Consider the following 25,313-nt stretch of genomic DNA (forward strand, 5'->3'; position numbering starts at 1 on the left):
TGGTCCTCCCTGCCAATCGCACTCATCCTCCCTTTCCCCCTTTCCCCTGGCACTTGCCATCTTGGACTGCCCACCATTTCCTGCAACCCTTCCCTGAAGGCACCCCACTCCTGCACTCCTCCCCCTCGCCCTTTGCACTTACCACCTTTTTCAAGCATGTGCACGGTAGGATTGTCACAAGGCCAATATAACTGTTTTTTGTTGTTCTACTTTCCTGATTTCCATGAACTCCCCCCCAACCCCCCGAACCCCTATCTTGTCTTGTGGCGCCTGGAAACACTTGTGTATAGGCGCCATACAAATGTCCAACAAATTTCCAATAAAAGACTGTTTTCTAGTTTTCTCATTGCGAGACAGTCTTGACTCTAGTCTGATGATGGACCAACTGCGAGATGAATGTGTTCCGTCCAATGTTTTGAGTTTAGTCGCCAAGTAGAGCAAGGTACCGGCAGTTCTTGCTTAGTAGGTGAGACATGAGGTTTTGAACCCGATCCTAGCCGGGGTGGGGAGCTAGTGTAATTTGCGCAAGGTGGCAGTGATAGAGTCATATTTCCTGGGGACGCAAGCAACAGCATGGTGGGCCGCTTTTAGGAGGGCCATGTTAAACTGCCAGGAGCCCTGCGAGGAAGGCGTTAAACTGATATGCGAGATCACTAGGGCCTGCACCACCGTGCGGATGTGAAAGGGCAGGAGGAAGGACTTGATCATGCAGCATCTAATACCAAGCCCTTGCAGCCTGTTTTGCTATGTGTTCTTGGAAGGTTAGATTGCTGGCCACAACGAAGAAAGGGCAAGAATAGGTGAGGGTTGACCCCCATGTTCCACTTGTTGCCATCTTTTGGCCAGATAGTACCATTACTGGGGATTCTGGTACATGCATATCAAATGCCTTCACAAAAGCAAAATCTGCTGCCTTTACCAGTGCTTATTTTCTGTTCGCTGGTTGCAGATGGGGACTGACCAATGGGAAATCAACAGGCCGTTGCCTCCGACTGGGCAGACGACTCATCAACCATTCTATGCCCACCGTGTGTCCCTTCTTTGTTGTTGGTTCTGAAGATGTCCAACAGGACATATATACGAGCGGTACCATATGCAATTAATGGTCAAGAAGAGGGCAGTAACCCTCAGCTTTGCTCTACTCAGATAGGTATTTTAAAACATGTAAAGCAACCTAAAGCAGCAGGTTGGGCTCAATCCCCTGCAGGGGGCACTCGCCCACTGATCTACCTGGCCAGCCTTGTCTATGCTGACACTCTTCTTGCGTTCTGAAGGCACATAGCTGTGAAAGCGTTATTCATGCCGACACAGCCTATCTAATGACATTTTTATTAAGATGCAACTGTGGCAGGTGGAAGGGCTGATACGCGGTCTTGCCCACTGAAGACAACATCGGTTCCCTCGTGGGTCACATCTCTGTCTATATACGTCTTTAAACTACACACGCACACACATTGATGCCAACGAAAGGGCAAGTGAAATCAAAGGGGCATACCCAATAGAAAAATAAGATTATTCGTGATCATCTACACAGCCGCATAAAGCTTCTTTGCGAGAGGGAGGGGGCTACGCTGTGATTGACAGTGCAGCTGTGTCTACAAAGCAGAAGTTTCTACAAGATGTGAAAACGAGGAATACTGAAAAACAGGTGGGGGTGGGTCACGGGAAGAGGTCACTAAGTCCGAGCCTTCCATTCACTCTGTAGGTGGAACTTTGACGACACAATGCGCACAATGGCGGGGGAGTGGCGAGGGCTGGCTTTATGGGGGCACTTTGAGATTTGGGGTTGGACCCCTCCCCGTGGGTGTGGGGTGGAAGGGAGTCCATAGGGGTGTCTTACAGCTGGGGGAGGTGCGAAGCCAGGGATGGGAGGGGCTGGCGATCAGGCATTAACCCCTTCCTGTTCAAGTGCCTTACTCAGTCGGAATGGAATCGGCGACCAGGGCTGCGGCGTGGAGTGTGTTCCTCTTGCCGAATACAAAGTGGATGCAGGAGCTCTGAGCAATACGTTCTGTAGGAGGAGGAGTCATGGGGATCCGGAAAGGTAGGACCTGGCTTGAGCAATGCGTATGTGGAATTACTTTTCCTAAAATGCCTGTTCCCTGCCCAGTGCACAATGCAGCCTCTTTTCAAACCATCCCGAAAAGGGCTGTCTTAATTTTAGATACCCCCGTCGCACATACAGGGCAAGGTTGGCTTTAATTCCCTGCCCCCAGGGGCTCCCTCTCGTAGCCATTCCAAATGTTATACTGCACGCAGAACTTCAAGTGTTCGCACATGATGTGTAACGCCGTGGTCCAGCCCATTTATTTCAGGCAAAAGCACTTTACATTTTGGTACCTGGTGTCACATTTTGCCTTTGGATTTGTATGGGCGTATAAGACTTGAATGCAAACTGTTGTGTGCTAAAAGCCAGAAGTGGCATCGTTTATCACACGTGACCTGCTATACTGAATGGAAGTGGCACAAACACATCTCCTGCTAAGATCCCACACTGTGAATAATGCTATACCACCTGAAGTTCGCCAGGCCACATTAAAATGTGGTTGTTCTGTTGAAGTGCCAGATTTTCCCTACACTTAGAGCCTGCCCATGATCGGGTTGGTGCAAGCCCCTCCCCTCCTCAACCTTTCTTCCATCAATTTCTCACTGCACCATCATGGTTAACACACTAGTGACACTCATGTTCAGTGTCTGCTTCGATAGGCCATTCAATGAATGCGCATAATGTCTGAACTCTCTTCTCTAATTTTCTAATTTTGGAGTGGTTTTAACGAGAAGTTGAGGGCATTGCGAGAAGTGTGCACCCCTGCTATCAATACGTCCCCCTTGAGATACAGCAAATGCTCTTATTTGATTCTCCCACCCCTCAAAGGTGGTTTAACTCAGAGACTTGTTGCTTGAATACTCAAATGCAACACTTCCGCCTTGGGGATAGGATTACGTCATGCGACATTGGTTGAATCACCATGAGGCCTACTCTCAGCTTTTGTTCTTTGTATGCCAGTAACTTGAGTACCTTTAGTGGATAACAATGGTGATGTCAATTATTACGGCTGTTAGAAACTGGTGTAAAGCTCTATATAAATTGTGCCAGCGTTCACTGTGTTGGCTGCTTGTGGTAAGATATCACGTTTCTGAGTTGGACCTCTTAACACTAGCACTAAGCCACCACTACCAGGAAGCAGAATCTGAATTTCTTGCAAGTTATCATCCTCACGTGCTTGTTTGAAGCATCTAAGACCAGTTGTGTCGGTTTAATATTAAACATATCACCCACAGAAATGGACGAACTATGCCAGCACTTCAAGGGTGCAAATAAAGTGCAGGGGTGGAGCGCTTCCTTGCAAAGTGCACGGATGTACAAGAGCCTCGAGTACGTGCATGTATAAGGAGGAACACAGGGACCACTTTCTTTACAGCATTGCCCAGCCATCACAACACATACTGTACTTCGGTGCACTCTGCATTGCCAGCCATCCCAATACAAACTGTGTTTGGGTACACTCTACATTGCTCAGCCATCCCAAAACTAGCTGTGCTTGGGTACACTCTGCAAATAGTCACAAAACGCAATGTCACACAATCTTCCAGAGCAGAACGTCATCCAATCGACCACCTCTTACCCCTACTTCGGAGCTGCACCAGCCGAAATTGAAATGTATTTTCTCCAGCATTGGATCTTTCATGGATTCACATGCTTAGAATATTCCCCGTCGTCAGGCTGGGATCCTCGGTACACATATATAGCCTTTTCCTATAGGAAAACTTCCGACACTTTTGTGTCCTATCTATGTCCTTTTAGGACCCGCCTATGCATGCTCCGTAGGCCGTCCCAGTATAAGAGGCCCGCCCCCGCGGCTCCCCTTCAGATTTCAACTGTCTCCAAAGTAGTGGGATCTCCTTGCGTCGTCTTACTATTTCGTACAAGGTTGTGTTTGGCTATCCTACTGGAGTTGGAGTTCGAGGAAAATTTTCCTCCATGTCAGGAAAAGCGCTGTTCTGTCCATGCGCGACGTGCGGCTTGAAAAAAGTTTACGAGGGGGACGGACATATGGATTGTATATACTGCCTCCACCCTCATCATTCGGCTGATAACTGCGACATATGCAAAGGGTTTTCTCAAAAGACCCTCAAAGACCGAAATCGACCGCTGGTGGCATGGCTGAATGATGGAGCGGGGGCATACCCCCCTTCGGAGGTAGGCTCCACACAATCGGCGAAAACATCACACCGCGCTGCCTCGTCGGAACCACCGGCGAAGAAATCTCGACCGACGGAAAAAGAGTCATCTCGAAGTCATTCAGCTAGAGAATCCTCGTCGAAAAAATCGTCATCTTCATCAAAAAAGTATGACAAGGAAAGGCCGAAATCCTCCTCGGGCGATCACCATAGATCGACCTCGAGTCGAGAGTTGAGTAAAGGCAGGCCAAGTGTGGAAAAGGCGGGACCGCCTAAACCACCTGCTAAGTCACCGTCGTCGACGGCGGTCAAGTCATCGGCCTCCACCCTGCCCCTGACGCAGGTGGTATCCACCGTCCCACCGACAACGACTGCGACGGTGGCCTCGTCAACGGGGGTTCTACAGGAAGCCTGGAGGCCTGAGGTTTTTGATCCGATCCCCCCGGATACTTTATTGCAAGAACAGGCTGTGTCGCTGTCCTCGGGGGAGGACGAGAGCGGGAGAATAGCTGGCCCGGCAGACCTCGGGCTACGAGTGGTTGACAAGTCATCGACGAGGGGATGCGGTATACCGGTATCTGCCCCTCTTCTCAATCCTCAATCTGTTTTGTCGTCGGAAATTCTGTCCACGCTTCAGTCTTTGGTACAGTCATTGGACCAGAGACTACCTCAGGTAAACCTGCCACAGTCACCCGTCGACGAGCCGGGCCCGTCCCGTCCACCGACGCACTTACACATGCCAATCTCAGCACTGGCACCCCAAGAGGAAGGTGAGCTGCCAGATTCGGAGTCTGACAGGGGAACCATGTCGGATATCTCATCATACCCCTCCAGGGATCCAACCTGGGAGTCAGAGGTGGAGTTAGAAACTCCAAGAAGCCCAGCTCACCCGTCCCCTCCGGACGACATTGCATCATTCCATTCTATGATGGAGAAGGCGTGTAAGGAATTTGGTTTGTCCCAGGAAGAACAGAAAAAGGACTGTTTTTTGTTAGACCACATGGGTAAGAGAAGGAGGTCTGTGTTCTCAATACCGATACTAGACCACGTGTGGAAGAAGGGGTTGCAGACAATGCGTCACCCCTTTTCGGAGCTGGCAGTGAAAGGACGCCTCGAGAAAAAGTTTAAGGCTCCCGAGTCTACCCCCAAGTGTTTATCCTCCCAACCAACGCCAGAATCGGTGGTGTCGGCGGCAGCGGCGAGGAAGGCGAAGGCCCAGCACAAGTGCACGACTCCTCCTGAAAACGAAGCAAGACGCCAGGATGCCTTTGGCAAAAAAGTGCTATCCGTGGGAGCAACCACAGTAAAGGCCGCAAACTCTCTGGCTATCGTAGCCAGATACGACAGAGAAATGTGGCACAGACTAGCGCCGTTGCTGGATCATCTTCCGGAAGAGCATAGGAATGCAGCGATGTTACTTGTCCGAGAGGGTGAGGAAGCCTCCAATCACGCAATAAACATCGCGGTGGACCTCGCTGAGTCAGGCTTCAAGCAAGTCAATAATGGGGTCGTATTACGACGACAGTCATGGCTCAAGTGTACCTACTTCAGACCAGAGGTACAATACAAAGTATTAGATATGCCTTTTGAGGGAGACCTTCTATTCGGAGAAAAGGTAGACGAGGCCCTAAAGGGAATGAAAGAGGACTCGGACACGGCACGTTCATTGGGTGCCCTCCAGAGTGGCCGAAGCTACAAGTCTTTTCATCCCTTTAGAGGGGCTTCAGGTAATTCCAGATTCTCTGCGTCTGGAGACAGATCCTTTGGCAGGTCGGCTTACCCCTCCCAGGGATACAGGTGTGCTTCCCAAACGGCAAACCGACGCCGGAACTTCCAGACGTCCAGGAAGAGACCATCCTATCCGTCGTCGTCGAGAGACAAACAAAATAAAGATCAACAGTGACAGTCAACACACCAGTCTGGGGGGAAGAGTGTCCGCATATGTCGACGAATGGGAACGAATAACGACGGATCAATGGGTGCTGGACACTGTAAGGAACAGGCACTCTCTACAATTCAAGCACAGCCCTCCGCACATTCAACCTGCGTTCACCGCTCATTCCCATCTGAGGATACTGCAACAAGAGGTAACACTCATGTTAGCAAAGGGCGTGATAGAATTAGTTCCAACATCACAGAGAGGTCAAGGAGTCTACTCAAGATACTTCGTCGTAAAAAAGCCGAACGGCAAATGGCGTCCCATTTTAGACTTACGCTATCTCAACAAGTCTTTAAAGAGCCTAAAATTCAAAATCCTCATGCTGCAGGAAGTAATCCGCGCCGTTCAAGAAGGGGATTTTCTAGCGTCCTTGGATTTACAGGACGCGTACTTCCATATTCCAATGTGTCGGAAACACAGGAAATTCCTGAGATTTGTAATAGGGCGGACTCACTACCAGTTCACGGTTCTTCCCTTTGGGCTCAAGACCTCCCCCAGAACGTTCACGAAATGCCTGGCCCCAGTAGCGGCATGGCTAAGGAAGCAAGGCCACCACGGATACCCATACCTCGACGACTGGCTGGTAAGGGGATCCTCCCCAGCGTCGACCAACACAAGTTTGCAAGCCACCATGCAGCTGCTGCAACAGCTGGGATTTGCCATAAACTTCGAGAAATCCTCTCTGCGGCCATCGAGAACGTTGGTGTTCCTGGGAGCACAGTTCGAGACCCAGTTAGGGCTAGTGAAGCCTTCTCTCGACAGAACCTCAAAACTCAATCAGCTGGCGAGCCGACTACGACAAACCACCAGGCTCTCAGTGAGAAAATACGTTTCGGTCCTAGGGGCCATGGCATCCTGCATCCATCTGGTGGCAAACTGTCGCCTATTCATGAGGCCAGTCCAGGAATTCCTCGCGGACCGATGGACGCAGGCCCAAGGATCGTGGTCAGACAAGATATCCATCGACAACGACAAGCTGCTTCGGACCCTTCAGTGGTGGCAGAGTTCACACAATCTGAACAACGGTGTACCCCTACAGGAACCGGAGTTTCAGCGAACCATAGTCACGGATGCGTCCCTAACCGGATGGGGAGCTCACATGGGTACTCTTCAAACACAAGGTTGCTGGTCTCCAACGGAGTCACTCCTACACATAAACGTGTTAGAGCTCAGAGCAGTACGATGGGCCTTGAAGGCATTCCTACCACACAACAAGGGATCACGAGTACTTACCGACAATACGACGGCCATGTTTCATTTGAGAAAACAAGGAGGGACCCGATCAAGAACTCTTTCCATAGAGACCCAGAAAACATGGCATTGGGCATTGAAGCACAGGATTTCCATCGTGGCTCACCATCTCCCGGGAGTGAGGAATTCGCAAGCAGATTCCCTCAGCAGAAACATGGCCCAGATACACGAATGGGAAATGGACACAGTTCAGCTGATGAAAGTGTTCGAGAAATGGGGTCACCCCCCTCTGGACGCTTTCGCAACCAAGGACAACAAGAAATGCGAGCAATTCGCAAGCAGATGGCCTCAGGAGGATTCCATGGGGGAGGCATTCTCCTTTCCATGGACGGACATGTTCCTTTATGCTTTTCCTCCGTTCCCCCTCATACGGAGGACAGTACAGTGGATACGCAGATACAGTTGCCGGGTAATTCTAGTGGCACCGTATTGGCCGCGGCAACCGTGGTTCTCCGACCTGCTTCACCTGTTGCTGGAACATCCAATAGCGTTTCCGAGAGTCCCGAACCTACTATCCCGGGACAAAGGCACGGTGTGGCATCACGACCCGGACAGTCTCAACCTTACAGCCTGGCTCCTGACTTTTCGGAGTTCGGTGCTTTAGACGTTTCGGAGGATTGTCAAAAAATTCTGCAGGCGGCTCGAGCCCCTTCTACCAACAAATCTTACACCTATAAGTGGCGGAGGTTCTGTGAATGGTGTCGAGGACAGCAAGGCCTACAACCGTTGACGGTGACGCCGGAACAAGTGCTACCTTACCTGCTTCGCTTGATGGAGAGTGGTTTATCCTTCACATCAATAAAGGTGCACCTGGCGGCCATCTCAAGGTTCACGAGGAAGAGACAGTCGTCTCCTCTATTCAGCGACAGACTGGTGAAACACTTCATGAGGGGCTTATTTCGAACTTTTCCCCCGGTGAAACGTTTCCCTCCAACTTGGAGTCTCAACACAGTGTTGGCAGGCTTAATGAAACCGCCCTTTGAGCCCATGGCCACGTCGGACATGAAATTCATATCGTGGAAGTTGGCATTCTTAATTGCTATCACATCAGCTAGGAGAATCTCGGAACTGCAAGCGCTGGTCGTAGACCCGCCACACTTGAGATTCTTTAAGGACAAGGTGGTCCTGGCAACTAATCCTACGTTCGTCCCAAAAGGTCCGACAGTGTATCACAAACACTCGTCCATTGTTCTCCCTACTTTCTTCGCGACCCCATCATCGGCAGCAGAAAAAGCTCTTCATACCTTGGACGTTAAGAGGGCTCTGAAATTTTACCTACATCGTACACAGGAACTCAGGTCTACTCGACAACTGTTCATCGCATATGGTTCGTCGACGAGGGGAAAAGCAATCTCTAAACAAGGATTGGCTCGATGGGTCTCATCGACGATTGCGTTTTGCCACTCCAAGGCCGGAAGGCCGCTGTAAGGGCATCCTAGAGCCCATTCTACAAGATCAACGTCCTCCTCAGCAGCATTATGGGCAGGAATTCCGCTGACAGACATATGCCAGGCTGCGGCATGGTCAGTGCCCCACACGTTTACCCGCCACTACTGCCTTGCCAGGCAGCATGCGGACGAGGTGCAGATGGGAAGAGCTGTCCTGCGTCATCTGTTTCAGTAAGGTAAGCTCCACGCTGTGGAGAGTCGGTTTTCTACCTTTTGATGACAGTATACTTTATGTGGGTAGGGTTATATGAGTTAACTTATTCCTCTGTACATATGCATTGTGTATTATGGTGAGGGTATATTACATTACATTCTCACCGCCGTTTCAGATGTTACTGCTATACAATCTATTCTAAGCATGTGAATCCATGAAGGATCCAATGCTGGAGAAGGGAATAGTTTCTTACCTGTAACTCCATTTCTCCAGCATTGGTATCTTTCATGGATTCACAAGCGCCCGCCAGCCTCCCCAGAATGCAATGTATTTGCTTGATAAGTTTAACCCTTTCTACTTTGGAGGGGCCGAAATCTGAAGGGGAGCCGCTGGGGCGGGCCTCTTATACTGGGACGGCCTACGGAGCATGCGTAGGCGGGTCCTAAAAGAACGTAGATAGGACACAAAAGTGTCGGAAGTTTTCCTATAGGAAAAGGCTATATATGTGTACCGAGGATCCCAGTCTGACGTCGGGGAATATTCTAAGCATGTGAATCCATGAAAGATACCAATGCTGGAGAAATGGAGTTACAGGTAAGAAACTATTCCCTTCTGTTCTCTCAGTCACCCTCCCTCCTACCATTCACGAGAAGCCACGTTTCCACTGTTTTTTGGTAATCGTTATTTCTTCGAGTTTCTTTGTGTTCGGATGCTGCATGATATATCACAAAACGACATTTATTTACCCTGATCAGCATCAAAACGAACAACTCGTCTGGTAGCAAAACCAAATGAGCGCTTGTCTTGCATCAGTGTGTTATAGTGACAACTCATATGATATAGTTCACTCATGCCTGCATAACCTCCAAAGAAGGTATTAGTGGCTTCCAATTTTGCCAAACATCTTCACGTGTTCCCAGTTCACCGAATCGGCCCGAAGGGCAGGCAGTCTTGTTTATGATTTGTCATATTACTTAACTCATTGACAGCACAGCAACCCTCTTATATGCATTCAACCATGTACACTGGAACCTCGTGTGCTTATTAATAAGCCACTCTAGAAATCCCTGGAACGCAAAGCCGTGGTCCTTTTCATGCACTGGCATTCTTCACCTACTGCAATCTGCACTGATATTGGTTCTGGCTTTAATTATGTCGCTTACATTTAATCTTTTTACTGAGAAGTGGAACGTTTAATATAAACAGTACAAATTGACAGCAGGGGTGAGATGTGTAATTATTTGTGTTAGCCCTACCGTGCGTGGTTTGCAGCCCTCTCTGTTTGAGCCCAAGTTACCTAACTGCTAGTCACCTATGGCTTGTTTTCAACCACAGGCGACACACATATGCTCCTTATTTGCTGCCCCACTTAAATTAATTAAACATGAATAATCATAACTTGCTTTTTATATTGTGCTTGCTGCATACTATTTGCCATTTTAGGAGGAGGAAGGATGTAGATGGCTCTGCTAGAATTCGAACCCGTTGCCTTCATCTTACCCTCAGATTTCAACAGCTAGTGTTTGAAGCCTTGTCAATCAGTATCACTTCACACAGTCACGGGAAGCGGTCCTTAGCCAATAGTAACGTGCACGAAATGTGTTTTGACTGGAAGCTAGGAAGCCGTAAAAAGCTCTGAGAGCTTCTGTCTCATTAGGAGGACAGTCGACCTTCAGGCCGGCGCTTTTTATGATGTCGAAGAGGGGGTTGAAGGCCACCACTTAAGCAGCTGTACACGGGCTCGCTCATTCTGAAATGAAATCCTTACTGGTTAAAAGGATTGGGAATGTGTGGAAAGGCTAGCAGCCCGACCAGACCTCCGACGGGTATTTTCTAACTGTGTCAATGATTTCTAATGATTTCGCTGTTTCTAAGTCTCTCATGTGCATTGGTCACATATGTTTGAGGTGACAGCCCGACAGCGGTCACAGGAAATCTTCCTGCTGTTGTACCTTGATAAAACAAGCAAGGACCAGGATTGGTTGGGAGAATTGAAAGCAGCACATCAACCTCCTGAGGAATAAGCAAGTGGCCTACAGCATACGCTCAAACCCACAAACCAACAGCCTCAGGCCATAGACGTTTACAGAGCATTATGGCACACCTAGTAGTCATTTAAGGTATAATAGGTCATGTAAAATGGGCAAATGTTGAATTTGTGGCACACTCTTTTCGTTTTCCAGAGGTAGCTCCTGCTTAATGGGTGCCAAAGCAGATTTTAAGTCCTTATGACATCTTCATGTCAACCCATGTGAAGGTTGGCATTTCTTGCTGCCGTTCTACAATGCTAAAATACCTGGCAGTGAGAGACGTTCAAATAACACTTAAATCGCAATTTTTGCAATGTTGCTTCTCAACAAGTAAGATAGCTTCACAGAACAAGTACCATTGATGTGAGCAACTGTGTTCTATAGTTGCTTGCCCACTTGACCACCTTATGCATTTGTCAGACTTGTCAGCCAAAAACCTACCACATTCATGTACTTCTGCTGTATTGGTTCACACAAAATTTGACGACAGTGCATTTATTGCAACAGTGCATTAAACGTGACTGTGCCAAAGTACATATTTCTCCAGCATTGGATCTTACATAGATTCACATGCTTGAATATTCCATGTCGTCAGACTGGCAAACCTCGGTAATTTAAATAATTATAAACAATATCAAAACTTTCCTTAAGGAAATGCTACACACCGAGCCCTATAGGGCAGACCCTCCACCTCCTTTGGTCCTTTTAGACCCTAACCGATGAGGTGGCAGTGCTTAAGGTCCACCCCAGTCAGCCATCTTCAGATTTTTCACTGTGGTCTGAACAGGGGAATCGTCTCGAGCTTGCTGAGCTTTAGTCTCTTTTTTCATTTAAAATCATATTTTATTCAACTGAAGGTAATTTTTTTCCCTTCTTTGTAACAGCCTTCAGTGGCTGGGTGTTCCTCGGCTCAGGACACTGTTTTTTCCCCTCCAAAACATCGAATGTTGGTCTGTCTAACTGTCACCTCATGGCAGAGTCAGAAATGCAGACTGCCAAGGAGAAAACCTTCCTCTTCAGGGACTGCAGAAAATGTGGCAAAAGGGTCATTTTCATTAGACACCCTCACAAATATTGCATGTATTGCCTCTATCCTCATGAAATCCAGTCCTGCAAAATCTGTCAGACGTTCTCCAAAAAGACTCTGGAGGACAGGCATAGAAGACTCCTGCTACATCAAGAAAGCAGGCAAGTGTCTTCTGACAAAGAATCTTCGAAGACTGCACATTCAACCTCTACCAGGCTAACTGAGATGCAAATTCAAAGAGGAGAGCTCCATCAGTGGACAGGACGGAGCCTCCACCCCCACCCCTAATGCAAAGAACAGGAGTGAAAAGTCCAAAGCTTCAATAAGTCTGTCTAAAGAGGACCTTCACAAAAAAGATAAAGATCTTAAATCTGCCTCTTTGTCAGCATAGCGGTAGTCCATGGGGGCATTGTCCAAACCTAGAGACTCATCATGGTCTACGAGCGGCCTCCTGCCATCTAAAATGTGTGGCTCGTCAACTGAAAAATCATCGTCGACCAAGAAAGCCATTTCCTCGTTGACGAAAAAAAACATTGTCGAAGCAGTCGTCGACGAAGCATTCATCCACAAAGCACTCGTCCACGAAGCACTCGTCACAAAGATATCATGGTCGACAGAAGCCCCCGTCGACGGATAACCAAAAACAGCAGAAAAAGGCCTGTCATCTGGCATTCCATCACCCACGATAGGGAACATCATCGAGGGGCCTCCTGTGCAAGAAATACAGCCAGAGGATGTGCTGGTTGCACTGGAAACACAGGCTGTGCAGTTGGGAACAGCACAGCTGTCACATATAAAAGAAATGGCAGAATTGCCAGACATCATCCTACAGGATGAGTTTTCAGAAGGGGAGGAATCACATCCAGTGCAGCCTAAGAAGTATAGCCGACACTGGCAGCAAGTCATGGAGGACACGGCAGATCCCCGACTCTGATGCAGTATATGCACAGAATAATGGAAGAGTTTCAGAGTAGACAAATGGCAAGGCTCCTTGCTACCCAACCAGGGCAAGATTAAGGAAGACCCTCACAAAGCTGGTCTCCGGCAGGCAGAGCCAGAAGCAGGTCCACCAGGGTCCACATCCTGCACCATTCACCACCTAGACCGCGATCATCGTCTGTTAGCAGTCTCCAGAGGCACCGATAACAGTACAGTGGGTCACCCAGACCCCAGAGAAAGCAACATTCTCCCTCCCCACCGCAGTCCTCACCTCAAAGGACCCGAGAACCCAGAATGCTGTCCATCATCACGGCCTCTGAAGGGCCTGATGACCCCACCGAAGACCGAAGGGAACCAGATGATCCTTTCAGGGAGTTTTTGGACACGGACACAGATGCCCAAGAACCAGAGGAGGGTGAATTGACAGAAGATGTACCCGACACAGACCCAGACGATTGGGAATCGGTCGTCATCACAAAGCAGAAACGTGACTTTCCAGGGGGAATCCCAATGATATTGTCACTTTTCACTCTACTATCGCAAAGTCGGCTGACATTTTCAAGATTCAAGTAGTCTCAGAAGAGAAAACGTCAGTCTTCTACGAGCATAGGGACAAGAGATGCCAGACAGTAACCACAATCTCTATATTAGACACACTTTGGGAAGCAGGAGAAAATATTCTGGCCACCCCTCTCTCCACACCAGCACTGATGGCAAGGCCAGAGCAGAACTATACGGCTCCCGATTTAATGAGAAAAAGGCTTCAAAACCCAGCCTCCCCTCTTAAAGCTCCACCTGATAAGGAGGGACGCAAACTAGAGGCAATGGGTAGGAAGGTCTCAACAGCAGCTTCCTTGGCTGTAAGCGCCAGTAACGCCATGGCCATGATGGCCAGGCCCGACAGAGAACTTTTGCTTTGCATGTCTCACCTAGTAAAACACCTACCAAGCAAATTCTCGTCACCTCAGTGGATGCAGCACATTGCGGCTTTAGGCAAATGGCACACAGCATGGTTTTGCGGCGTCAGTTCTGGATGAAAAGCCACTAGCTCTCGACAGGAGGTGCAGGCTAAAACTTTAGATATGCCTTTTGATGGCCAGGAACTATTTGGAAAGAAGATCGACGACCACATGAAAGGCATCAATTCGGAAAGAGACACCGCTCGGGCCATCAGTTCCCTAAGAGACAAAGAAAAGGTGGGCCGCCCCTTTCGATCTTTTCGAAAGCTCCAAATACAGATCGTACAGCAGGTCTTTTCAATGCCAGGTGCCATCATCAAGCTCCTACAAAACGAGATGCAGATATCAACAAAGCTTGAGGTATCTGAACTAAAGAGGCAAAGGCCAAGAAAAATTGACTTTGGGACAACGTGCCTCCCGCATTGCACCCCAGTGGGAGGATGCATGACCCAACATCTGAGGCAATGGGACACCATCACCTTAGACAAATGGGTTCTGATGGTGGTAAAAGGGGGCCACACCATAGACTTCATGCAGAGATGAACGAGGAACACGCACCTACTGCAACAACTACAGACAGAGGTCAGCACGCTAATGCAAAAGGCGGCGATAGAGCGTGTCCTGCTTTCACATGTTTTATTTATTGTTTGCTTGTTAGGCGCTCATACTGTTTCTGTGCGGAATTCGACCATCCGCATGGGGAGAGTGCACTCGCCTGGGCTTTTTGATTTTTTAATAATGAGAATGAATGATGGGAGATCAACCTCTGAGGGCTGTGCAAGGCCATTCCTCACACAGTCCATCTGCTTCCTGCACAAAACGCATAGTCACATGTACTCCGGGAAGACACAGCCTACAGGCGCCATCTTCCCCAGTCATATTCAGCTGGAATGTGACAGCCCAAGGTACATCAAAGCATCTCCAGAATGGGGAAGGCACACCTTCCTCCAGCCATGAGCAGCCTAATTTAAATATCAAAGGCTCCATGGATCTGCATTCCTTTTGGCTACTCGGGCCCGTGGCAGTGAATACTTATGAGATAATTGAAGCAATCTTAGAGGAGAGGCTTGGTTGCCGGAAGAGACAACAGGAAGGTGGGACTAACACCCCTTTGGTATGCAATGTGTCAACTTGAAGCTAGTTCCCACCTCTCTGTATGATAAGCAGTGAATGGCATGTCTTCGTCTAGCAGTTACCGCAGATGTCCCTGCAGAGGAGACCCCTCTCTGAGGGGCAAAGGATGTGATTTGGTAGAGACAGGAAGTCTCCTCCAAGCACATACTTCAAGGGAAGCCTGCACTTTAATCAAGAGTCACAGAGAGACATTTTGATCTACAACACACAGGAAGATGGGTGGGACTTAGGTATATGTTGTCACCCCTTGTCTGTCCTGTTGCAGAGCCCCCTGGTCCTGACCTCATGCATAACAGAAGATTGTTGGTGGGGACCCAGGATTGGTTCATTATGGTAGGCTTAGCTTGCACCAATCACTGGGACCCATTTGGCTTTAAAAGAGGGCTGAAGCCCTCACTTAGGAGATCATCTGAAGACTTTGAAAGCAGTAAGAAGGACTCATTTGGACCTGAGCTGAAGGTACAGTCTACCTTACATCTTCCGCCAGTGAAGGAAGGCCAGGAGTTCCAAGAGGGAAGCAAGATCCCTGCCCTAAACATCTCCCAGGGAACAGAGGGAGATGCCAGCCTCAGAGGACCCATCCAGCAGCTCCAGAACCGGTACCCAGCTATGAAATTAGAGTGAATTGTGTAGGTACTATGAAATTAGAGTGAATTGTGTAGGCTACACCCATCCTTCTAGCAAGCCCCTGATGAATTTCCCCAACAATCATTGATAGCTACACACTATATGGAAAGAAACATGTTGGGCAATAGATGTGTATGTTTTGAATGAAATGTTTATAGGATTCTGCGAGTGAGTGAACATGAGAATAAGTGAGTTGTGTGAAACTAGGTATGACCGTGTGTGAAACATTACACAACACAGTACGCTTTTACAAGCCTCTCTAAACAAAAACCACGTAGTGTTTTAAAGATGAAGGACTGAAGTTGTCACCTACGACCTAGTGATCTACTTTTTAGAGATCTACTGCTACTGTTTATGAATTAGGCAGTGAGTGCACATTTGTGGTGTTCTTAAAAATGTATGTATCTTTTTGTATATTTGAACAATAAAATATGTATACATTTATAATTAAACTCGCATTAAAGTAATTTCTGTTAATGCGGAGTACAGCAGTAAGCAGCAAAGAACAGGGACCACCCAGAGTGAGCAGCTATGACTAGCACTAGCTGTGTTGTTATGCAATAGTGAAGGGTTTACCCCTTGAATTTGGGGGTACGCTAGTGCTACATATCCCTCTATCTCTTTCTTTTGTTTGAATGAGATCACCTAGTAAAACACCTACCAAGCAAATTCTCGTCACCTCAGTGGATGCAGCACATTGCGGCTTTAGGCAAATGGCACACAGCATGGTTTTGCGGTGTCAGTTCTGGATGAAAAGCCACTAGCTCTCGACAGGAGGTGCAGGCTAAAACTTTAGATATGCCTTTTGATGGCCAGGAACTATTTGGAAAGAAGATCGACGACCACTTGAAAGGCATCAATTCGGAAACAGACACCGCTCGGGCCATCAGTTCCCTAAGAGACAAAGAAAAGGTGGGCCGCCCCTTTCGATCTTTTCGAAAGCTCCAAATACAGATCGTACAGCAGGTCTTTTCAATGGCAGGTGCCATCATCAAGCTCCTACAAAACGAGATGCAGATCTCAACAAAGCTTGAGGTATCTGAACTAAAGAGGCAAAGGCCAAGAAAAATTGACTTTGGGACAACGTGCCTCCCGCATTGCACCCCAGTGGGAGGATGCATGACCCAACATCTGAGGCAATGGGACACCATCACCTTAGACAAATGGGTTCTGATGGTGGTAAAAGGGGGGCACACCATAGACTTCATGCAGAGATGAACGAGGACCACGCACCTACTGCAACAACTACAGACAGAGGTCAGCACGCTAATGCAAAAGGCGGCGATAGAGCGTGTCCTGCTTTCACATGTTTTATTTATTGTTTGCTTGTTAGGCGCTCATACTGTTTCTGTGCGGAATTCGACCATCCGCATGGGGAGAGTGCACTCGCCTGGGCTTTTTGATTTTTTAATAATGAGAATGAATGATGGGAGATCAACCTCTGAGGACTGTGCAAGGCCATTCCTCACACAGTCCATCTGCTTCCTGCACAAAACGCATAGTCACATGTACTCTGGGAAGACACAGCCTACAGGCGCCATCTTCCCCAGTCATATTCAGCTGGAATGTGACAGCCCAAGGTACATCAAAGCATCTCCAGAATGGGGAAGGCACACCTTCCTCCAGCCATGAGCAGCCTAATTTAAATATCAAAGGCTCCATGGATCTGCATTCCTTTTGGCTACTCGGGCCCGTGGCAGTGAATACTTATGAGATAATTGAAGCAATCTTAGAGGAGAGGCTTGGTTGCCGGAAGAGACAACAGGAAGGTGGGACTAACACCCCTTTGGTATGCAATGTGTCAACTTGAAGCTAGTTCCCACCTCTCTGTATGATAAGCAGTGAATGGCATGTCTTCGTCTAGCAGTTACCGCAGATGTCCCTGCAGAGGAGACCCCTCTCTGAGGGGCAAAGGATGTGATTTGGTAGAGACAGGAAGTCTGCTCCAAGCACATACTTCAAGGGAAGCCTGCACTTTAATCAAGAGTCACAGAGAGACATTTTGATCTACAACACACAGGAAGATGGGTGGGACTTAGGTATATGTTGTCATCCCTTGTCTGTCCTGTTGCAGAGCCCCCTGGTCCTGACCTCATGCATAACAGAAGATTGTTGGTGGGGACCCAGGATTGGTTCATTATGGTAGGCTTAGCTTGCACCAATCACTGGGACCCATTGGGCTTTAAAAGAGGGCTGAAGCCCTCACTTAGGAGATCATCTGAAGACTTTGAAAGCAGTAAGAAGGACTCATTTGGACCTGAGCTGAAGGTACAGTCTACCTTACATCTTCCGCCAGTGAAGGAAGGCCAGGAGTTCCAAGAGGGAAGCAAGATCCTTGCCCTAAACATCTCCCAGGGAACAGAGGTTGATGCCAGCCTCAGAGGACCCATCCAGCAGCTCCAGAACCGGTACCCAGCCAGCACACAGCGTGCCCTGCTAGGTTCTGCCAGCATGCTTCCTAGTTGGGAAGTGCCGGAGAGTCTCTGGACAAAGCACAAGGCTGTTTCCTGCAATTCTCCTGAACTTTGATCCGTCCGCCTTGGAAGGACACGCGCCCTGTGAAGAAGCTAGGAGAAGTGCCACACAAGCATCATCCAGCGTCCATCTTTTAAGGACATTTTTGAGACAGTCTAGTCCTCATACCACATCCGGCTGCACCGCTAACTGTTGTCACGCCGCAGTCACAAGAGCCGTCCGAGCCGCCTCGACCAACAATCCAGATCTGCCAACCAGCACAGAGATAAAGATTCTTGACCCTGAGCCACCACGCCAGACAGCGTGCAGACATCCTTCCTGTCTCGGTTGCCGAACTGCCTGCCGCCTGGTACCCACAGCTGTCTCCCGCCACTAATTCTGTCTCAAGGGCTGCAAAGCCCCCTGGAACCGCCTTAACGCTGTCGAGCACCAAGAACCTCTTCAGCACCAGGTACATTGTGGTTCTGCCCCCCTGGTCCTTCTCTAAAGGCCCCTGGAGACAGTTACAACCCTTTGCCCCCTTGGTGCTGGAACCGAATAACCTTGAACTGTAAGACTGATTACTTTGCCAGCTACCCTCCTGTTAGTATCCAGCGTGCACCCCTTTCCTTCGTGAAATTGTCTGTCCTCTGTGTTTCTTTACAGGGTGGGTCGTATTTGTAGTGTGCTAGAACTGTCTGTTGTAGTAATATTAAAGTAGATATTTGTATACAACCTTGACTGGACAGTCCCTTTTATCATTGGGTAATATTTGTATTTTCGCTGTGTTGCAACTAACCAACGATCCACAACCTTGCATAGATAAGCCTGCCATTCCGTCCATGTTACCAAAATTGGACAAGAAGGTCTTATAATTCACTTGTATTCCAATCTGTTCGGATCCCTTCTGGTGTACTCGAGGTGTGGGGTTGATTGATGGTTCAGAAACTGATATTCATCCCATGACCACTCGTGCACCGGAAGTTGATTCGTCACAGTTTCAAAGGACCCACAGGGCAACAGGGAGGGAACATGGGATAGCAGTACAATTAAATGCAACAAAAAAATACAGTGGGGTAAGGGACGGCCGAACCTACTATGCCTTGTGAGTATTCAGAATGTGCAAGTGCAGCAAGGAAGAGGGCAGTAGGGTAGGTGCTGTGGTGTCTGTGATCAAGGGTGTGCCACAGATGAAGGGCAAGGTATGGTAAGTGCTATGCAGCCAGGTCCCGCTTCGGGTGGAAAGTGCAAATCTACAATTGGCAGGGTGTATGTATCGAGGCAACTGCTGAAGGAAGACAGAAGCTGGGGAGATTGGGTTTGAATGGTCAGAGGCCCAGAGGATGCATAAGGGTCCAAGACAACAATCACAGCAACTGTGAGATTAGTAGACGAAGCAAGAAGGGAAGGAGGAAGAAAAGAGGAGAGTCTTGAAGAGCTTTCGGAACTTAAGAAGGTCCGGCTCAAGATGCAGAGGGAGGGGGGGCTGTTCCAAAGAAGGGATCCAGCTGCTGTCATGGCCACTAACCAAGGGCCCTTATTTCCTCCTTCCAAAGGGTCCAAATGGACCCTGTCCTGGCGCCAAAGCTCATAAGAAAGTGTGCTCTGCACACTTTGGGTCCAAGGCACGTGTATCCAGGCCGGGCGTGGCCATTAGTAAGCATTGCAAGGCACGTGCAATCATCCATGGAAGTGGTGAGGTGGGGCCACAAGGCGGAGCTAGAGAGGAGTGGCTAGGGCCAGACTATTTAAGCCGGCCCCAGCCGCATGTTGAGGCTTCGCGTTAATCTGCTGTATGCAGCGTAACGCTTACCGCTGTCTGAAGCTCTTACCTGTCTCCAGCTCTGCATCTTCTGATTCCAGCTTCTCATCTTCAGCGTGCACCTACCAGATTCCAGCTTCACATCTTCAATGTGCACCTTACCTGGATCCAGCTATACCATCGCCCGGAACGCATCCAACCTCGATCCGGCATCCGCAGCGCGAACCTAGCCATACCACCGCTTGAAGTACTACGAGCTTCATGCCAGTAGCTCCAGCGCGCACCTTACCTGTCTCCTCGAATCCATCTTCTGCTGGGCGCCTCTTCCTCACCTGTCGGAGTCTTCGTTCACGCAGAAGTCTTCTTCTCGTCTGGCATCCACGCAGTTCTTCTATCTCGCAGCCGCGAACAGCTTCCAGGATAGCCGTTCTCCATTTTCCGACGCCAGGCCATCCCTGCAAGAAATAAAGACAGCACAAGGTTAGAAACCACATGAACATTTAACGCTTGGCCGCGCAACACCTAAGCCTTGCATTTCATTTAGAAACCCTACTTACCTTCTAGTCGGGTCTGCTCCATTCTTTTCGGTCACCGCGTGGGTACACTGTCAGCAACGCGACTCCGCGGATCCATCTTCAACACCTATTGGGGAAAAGAAAGACATTATTAAGGATACGGACAATAATCATTGGGAAAGACTTTACAGAAGAGACGGACAATAATCATTGTTATCAACACTCACCTCCACGAGGATTGGTCGCAGCCGGTCTGGGCCATTACGCATACGGGCCAGTGAAGCAACTGGGTCCGTCTATAGCGCCCCTCCAGAAGAGAAGCAGGACGGAGGGCTCATCTTTGCAAAATAACAGGTGAGAGCCTATGGGAAAACGCTTGCGCATCTCATTCTGGCATGAGGGGTTCGAGGGGGATCGCAATTCAGTCACAGCATTCCCATTTCCTCTTACCTTCCCCCAAGGGCATTGCCAGAAACCTGACCAGACCAGATCGCCGCAGCTGGGGGTAAAGCAAGATCCATGAGGGCTCCAACGTCCCTGCAGAGACCAGGTGAGCGTAACAGCTGGGGAAAGTGAGCAGCTTCCTGCTCTCTGTTTATCAAAATGCTTTACACACAGAGAGTTGGTGCTAGAGGAGCGTAGAGGTCTGGAAGGAGGGTATTTGGTAAGGGAGAGTTGCAGATAGTGTGGTCCCTGGCCCCAGACAGCCTTGTGAATGATGCAGAGGGATTTGAATTTGATCCGTGCAGCAACCGGGAGCATGTGGAGGCTTTTTAGAGCAGGAGAGATGCAGTCCCTGGGCTTAATGCCAAGGATAAGTCTTGCTGCTCTATTTTGGATTAGCTGAAGGAGTCGCAGAGTGGAAGAAGGTAGATTGAGGAGGAAGCTGTTGCAGTAGTCAAGCCTAGAGAGAACCATGGCTCAGGAAACATTGAGCTTCTGGGGGAAAGTCAGAAATGGGAGAATGCTCTAACAAAGAGGGAAGGGTTTTTACGCACACTTCTTCCTAATAAGGAAAAAGAATGGGCAGTGGTGCCCGATACTGGCCCTAAGGGGCCTCAACAAATTCATTTGTTGTCTCAAATTCAAAATAGCGTCCCTCCAGCTGGTCCTCCCATGGTGCCACAAGTGCGACTTCCTGGCCAATCTGGATCTAGAGGACGCCTACTTTCATGTTCCCATCCATCCCTCCAACAGGCAGTTCCTTCGGTTCTCTGTCAGCGACTAACACTTCCAATGCAAGGAGCTCCTTTTCGGGCTCAAATCGGCACCAAGAGTCTCCACAAAATGCTGTCAGTTGCCGCCCATCTCAGATGGTCGGGAGTACAAGCGTTTCCATACCTAGACGATTGGCTCATAAAGGGCGTCTCCCTGAGAGCAGGGTCAAAGGCAGTGGAGAAAAGAACAGCTCTACTTCAAGATTTAGGCTTCTCGATCATCAAAGAAGAGTCCTCTCCCGTAACGGCACAAACGTCCATCTTCCTGGGGGTAGATCTGGATACTCAAGTCCCAAAGGTTCGCCCATCTCCAGACACGGTGACAACAATGCAAAGTCTTGTTGCTTGGTTCCAAGGAGAAACGAGCTCCACTGTAAGACAATACAAATGTCTTCTGGGCATGATGTCCTCCTATATCTTCCCCGTGCCCCGTTGCAGGGTGAAGATGATACCACTTCAGGAGGAGCTGGACAAGCAATGGGTCCAACACAGCGGATCATGGGAGGACATCGTGCCCCTCACACCGACATTCCACAAGGCCTTGAAATGGTGGGCCAAAGACATCAATCTGCTACAGGGCATGCTTTTCCAAATGCTCACGTCCACTCTGCTCTTAAGGATGGATGCCTGGGGGTTCGCTAGAGAGCCTGCAGCCAAGATGTCCGCTTGGTTCTGAGTGCTACTAAAGTACAGCCGAAGGGGGAGGTGGCTATAACACCCACCAGGGAAAAGAGTGAACCCCAGTGATGGAGTTATTCCTGCTATAGTGCTTCCTCCTGCATACAGTCCGTACCGGAGCTCCGGGAATAGCTGCTAAATCCCACAAAGGGGCTGTGGAGTTCGCCAGCCTCGCGCAGCCGGAGTGGCCTGGCCGGCGAGGAAGTAGGGGCAGACGCTGCAGGTTTGTGTGAGTGCACCCACCCGGTGGCTGGAGGTGCAACTTCTGGAGCCTGGACCAGCCTGTAGCGGCCCGAGGGATGGGAAGCATGGCCACCGACGACAGGTGCCTCCCGGCCCAAGTGGGGAGAAGTGAGCGGGAGGACACCTAACCCCCCACAGACTAACATCCTGGGGGGACTCCCTGGTCGGGGCCTGGAAATCCTGTGGCGGCTGAGGTAGGCTGAGCAGTAGGAGGAGGTGGGACCCCCGCCCAAAGCGCTGCCCTGTATCGATCGCACTGGTGCTCCCAGGCCCTTGACACCGAGGACATAAACTCCAGAGAGGGGGAGGGCTTCCGGCCCTCCGGGCGGTCATTCTACTCACATTGCCTGAGCTTTTACATGCCCCCCTGGGCTGTTCCACTACACCCTGGCACACCGCAAGCTACCTAAACAGAAGGGCGGTCCCAGCGTAGACTGCACTGGTCTACAAAAGGCGTGGGCGCGCTCTGCACCATTGCTGCGGCGACCCGGAAGCAGCAGCTCACGGCGGCCGCCACTCCAGCCAGTGCAGACTCTTTGTACAGCATTCAATATCACCCCACCGGCTTGGCCTCTGATTGATTATCCCACCACAGCCCTTGATCTGGAGCCCTCCCAGGGATGACTAATGAACCCTTCTGATATCCCTGCTGACACGGCCCGTGCCAGGGCTGGTATCCCGCCTGGTGCGCTACCCTCACCCCTCCTGTGCCGTGGCCTCGCGGGGGTACCGTGAAGCTGCTTTGGAGTCAACCTCGTGACAGGCAATTCTTGGTCCCCTATGGTGGTGCAGCCAGAGGCTGTTGGGAGCGCATTACCGCTGGCGACACCCAAGTGCTCCTCCGCTAACCGGCTCTTACACTCAAGACGTCACTACCGTTCAACAAATCTACGCCACTATACAAGCTTGGATGGCCACAAACTGCCTCTGCCTTAATGGGGACACGGCTGAGATTCTTATTTTAGGCCAAAAAGCCACTCTAGCCAATCTAGACTGTCTCTACGCCAACTTTAATATTGACAACTGCATCATCCCAGTGCTTTCATCTGTTAAGACCCTAGGGGTCCATATAGATGCTACACTATCTATGAACAAGCAAGTCAGCGGTATTGTCTCCGTCTCCGCCCTAAGCATCAAACTCATCAACGACATCAAACCCTTCTTAACCAAGGACAACTGTCTCTCTATAGCTAGAGCTACCATAGGGGCATAGCTTGATTATTGTAATGCACTTAGCTATGCTGCTCCTCCTTGACTTATCGGCGGCATTCGACTTGGTAGATCACGCAGTCTTATGCAATCACCTAAGTTCTGCCGCTCATTTCTCAAGTGATGCCATAACCTGGGTACAATCCTTCCTGGCAAACCGGACAATGAGAGTCTTCTCCCCCCTAGCAGCTGCTGATCCCACACAAGTTTCATGCGGTGTTCCTCAAGGATCATGTGTATCTCCGACGATGTATAACATCTTTACTAAGCCCTTGTTTGACAAGCTGGACACATTGGGTGTCATCTACACTAATTACGCAGATGACACACAGATCCTAATCCCCCTTTCGGGCAACTTCTTGGTAGACACAGCCTTAGTAAATAGGATATATCTCCTCATTCAGGCATGGATGGCATCGCACGGCCTCTGCCTGAATGACGATAAGACTGAGTTACTGATCCTCGGCTCAGAGCTGGCCATTAAAAAACTTGACCCTAACTATGCCTCATTTAACATCGACAATAACATCATCAAAGTGATGCCTGCAGTCAAAACCCTCGGGGTTTATCTTGACTCAGCGCTCACCTTCAAGAAACAAACAAACTCACTAGCATCCTCCACTGCATATACTTGCAAATTGATCCGAGCATGTAGACCATTTCTAACGGAGACTAGTTGCATTACACTAGCTAATGCTCTCATCATATCCAAGCTGGATTACTGCAATGCCCTTTATGCAGGATCTAACAAGTATATCCTTGACAAACTCCAAACTCTCCAAAATAACGCTGTTAGAGTAGCTTTAAAGATTCCTAATAGAGCTCATATCTCCACCTCTAGGAAAAATATCCATTGGCTAAAAATCAAAGACAGGATCGCCCTCAAAACACTTTCCCTCACCTCCAAATGTCTTAATAACTTAGCCCCCCCTTACCTGGCCAACAGAATCCACAAGAGAACCTCAAACCGTCCCACCAGATTGATTAACGCCTTTACCCTAGTGGTGTCTAGATACAAAAAGAGTACAGCTGACGGCTCTAGCTTCCCGGTCATAGCGGCGCAAAGTTGGAATAAACTCCCGCTAGATCTCAGAACGGACCAACCTTACTCCAGTTTCAGGCGAAAAGTCCTCACCTGGATACGTGCCAATGACACTTAGCTTGACCTCCCCTAACGATACTAGATGACTGTAACTAGATGAATGATTTCTGTTCAACCTGACTGAACCGCAGTCTTGCATTTTTCTTGCTTACCTACCTTGTGTTCTAATATGAACTGTATCAACCGTATTTTTTCCTGTACTGCCCTGTACTCTCTGAACTGTAGTCTGCATTTTCTTGCATACCCACCCCCCGCTCTAATGTGAACTGTATCAACTGCATTTCTCCTGTAACTAAGTCCTTAAGCTTACTTGTACTGTTTGCGCCCAGCTACCCTTTCGGGTTTGGTTCTGCGCTATACCAAATAAATAAACAAACAAACAAACAAGCACTGCTTGCCAGTACATCCTCTAAAAACATAAACAGACTCCAAACCACCCAAAA

At 49.2% G+C, this 25,313-nt stretch overlaps 1 protein-coding gene across 3 annotated transcripts in view; it reads left to right on the forward strand.

Annotated features, from left to right (window-relative positions):
• Nucleotides 1-25,313, forward strand: part of STON2 (stonin 2) — a 991,146-nt gene that overhangs the window by 622,892 nt on the left and 342,941 nt on the right. Inside the window, exon 1 of one of the 3 annotated variants that reach the window (XM_069637854.1) lies at nucleotides 1,896-2,044. The exons of the other annotated variants lie outside the window; for them this stretch is intronic. Coding sequence (XP_069493955.1) covers nucleotides 2,029-2,044 — 16 coding nt within the window. The 5' untranslated portion in view covers nucleotides 1,896-2,028. Of the gene's footprint in view, nucleotides 1-1,895; nucleotides 2,045-25,313 lie in introns of those variants that run through there. 3 annotated transcript variants of the gene reach the window in all.

This window comes from Ambystoma mexicanum, chromosome 14, assembly GCF_040938575.1.
Source record: "Ambystoma mexicanum isolate Mex_15411 chromosome 14, UKY_AmexF1_1, whole genome shotgun sequence".
NCBI lineage: Eukaryota > Metazoa > Chordata > Amphibia > Caudata > Ambystomatidae > Ambystoma > Ambystoma mexicanum.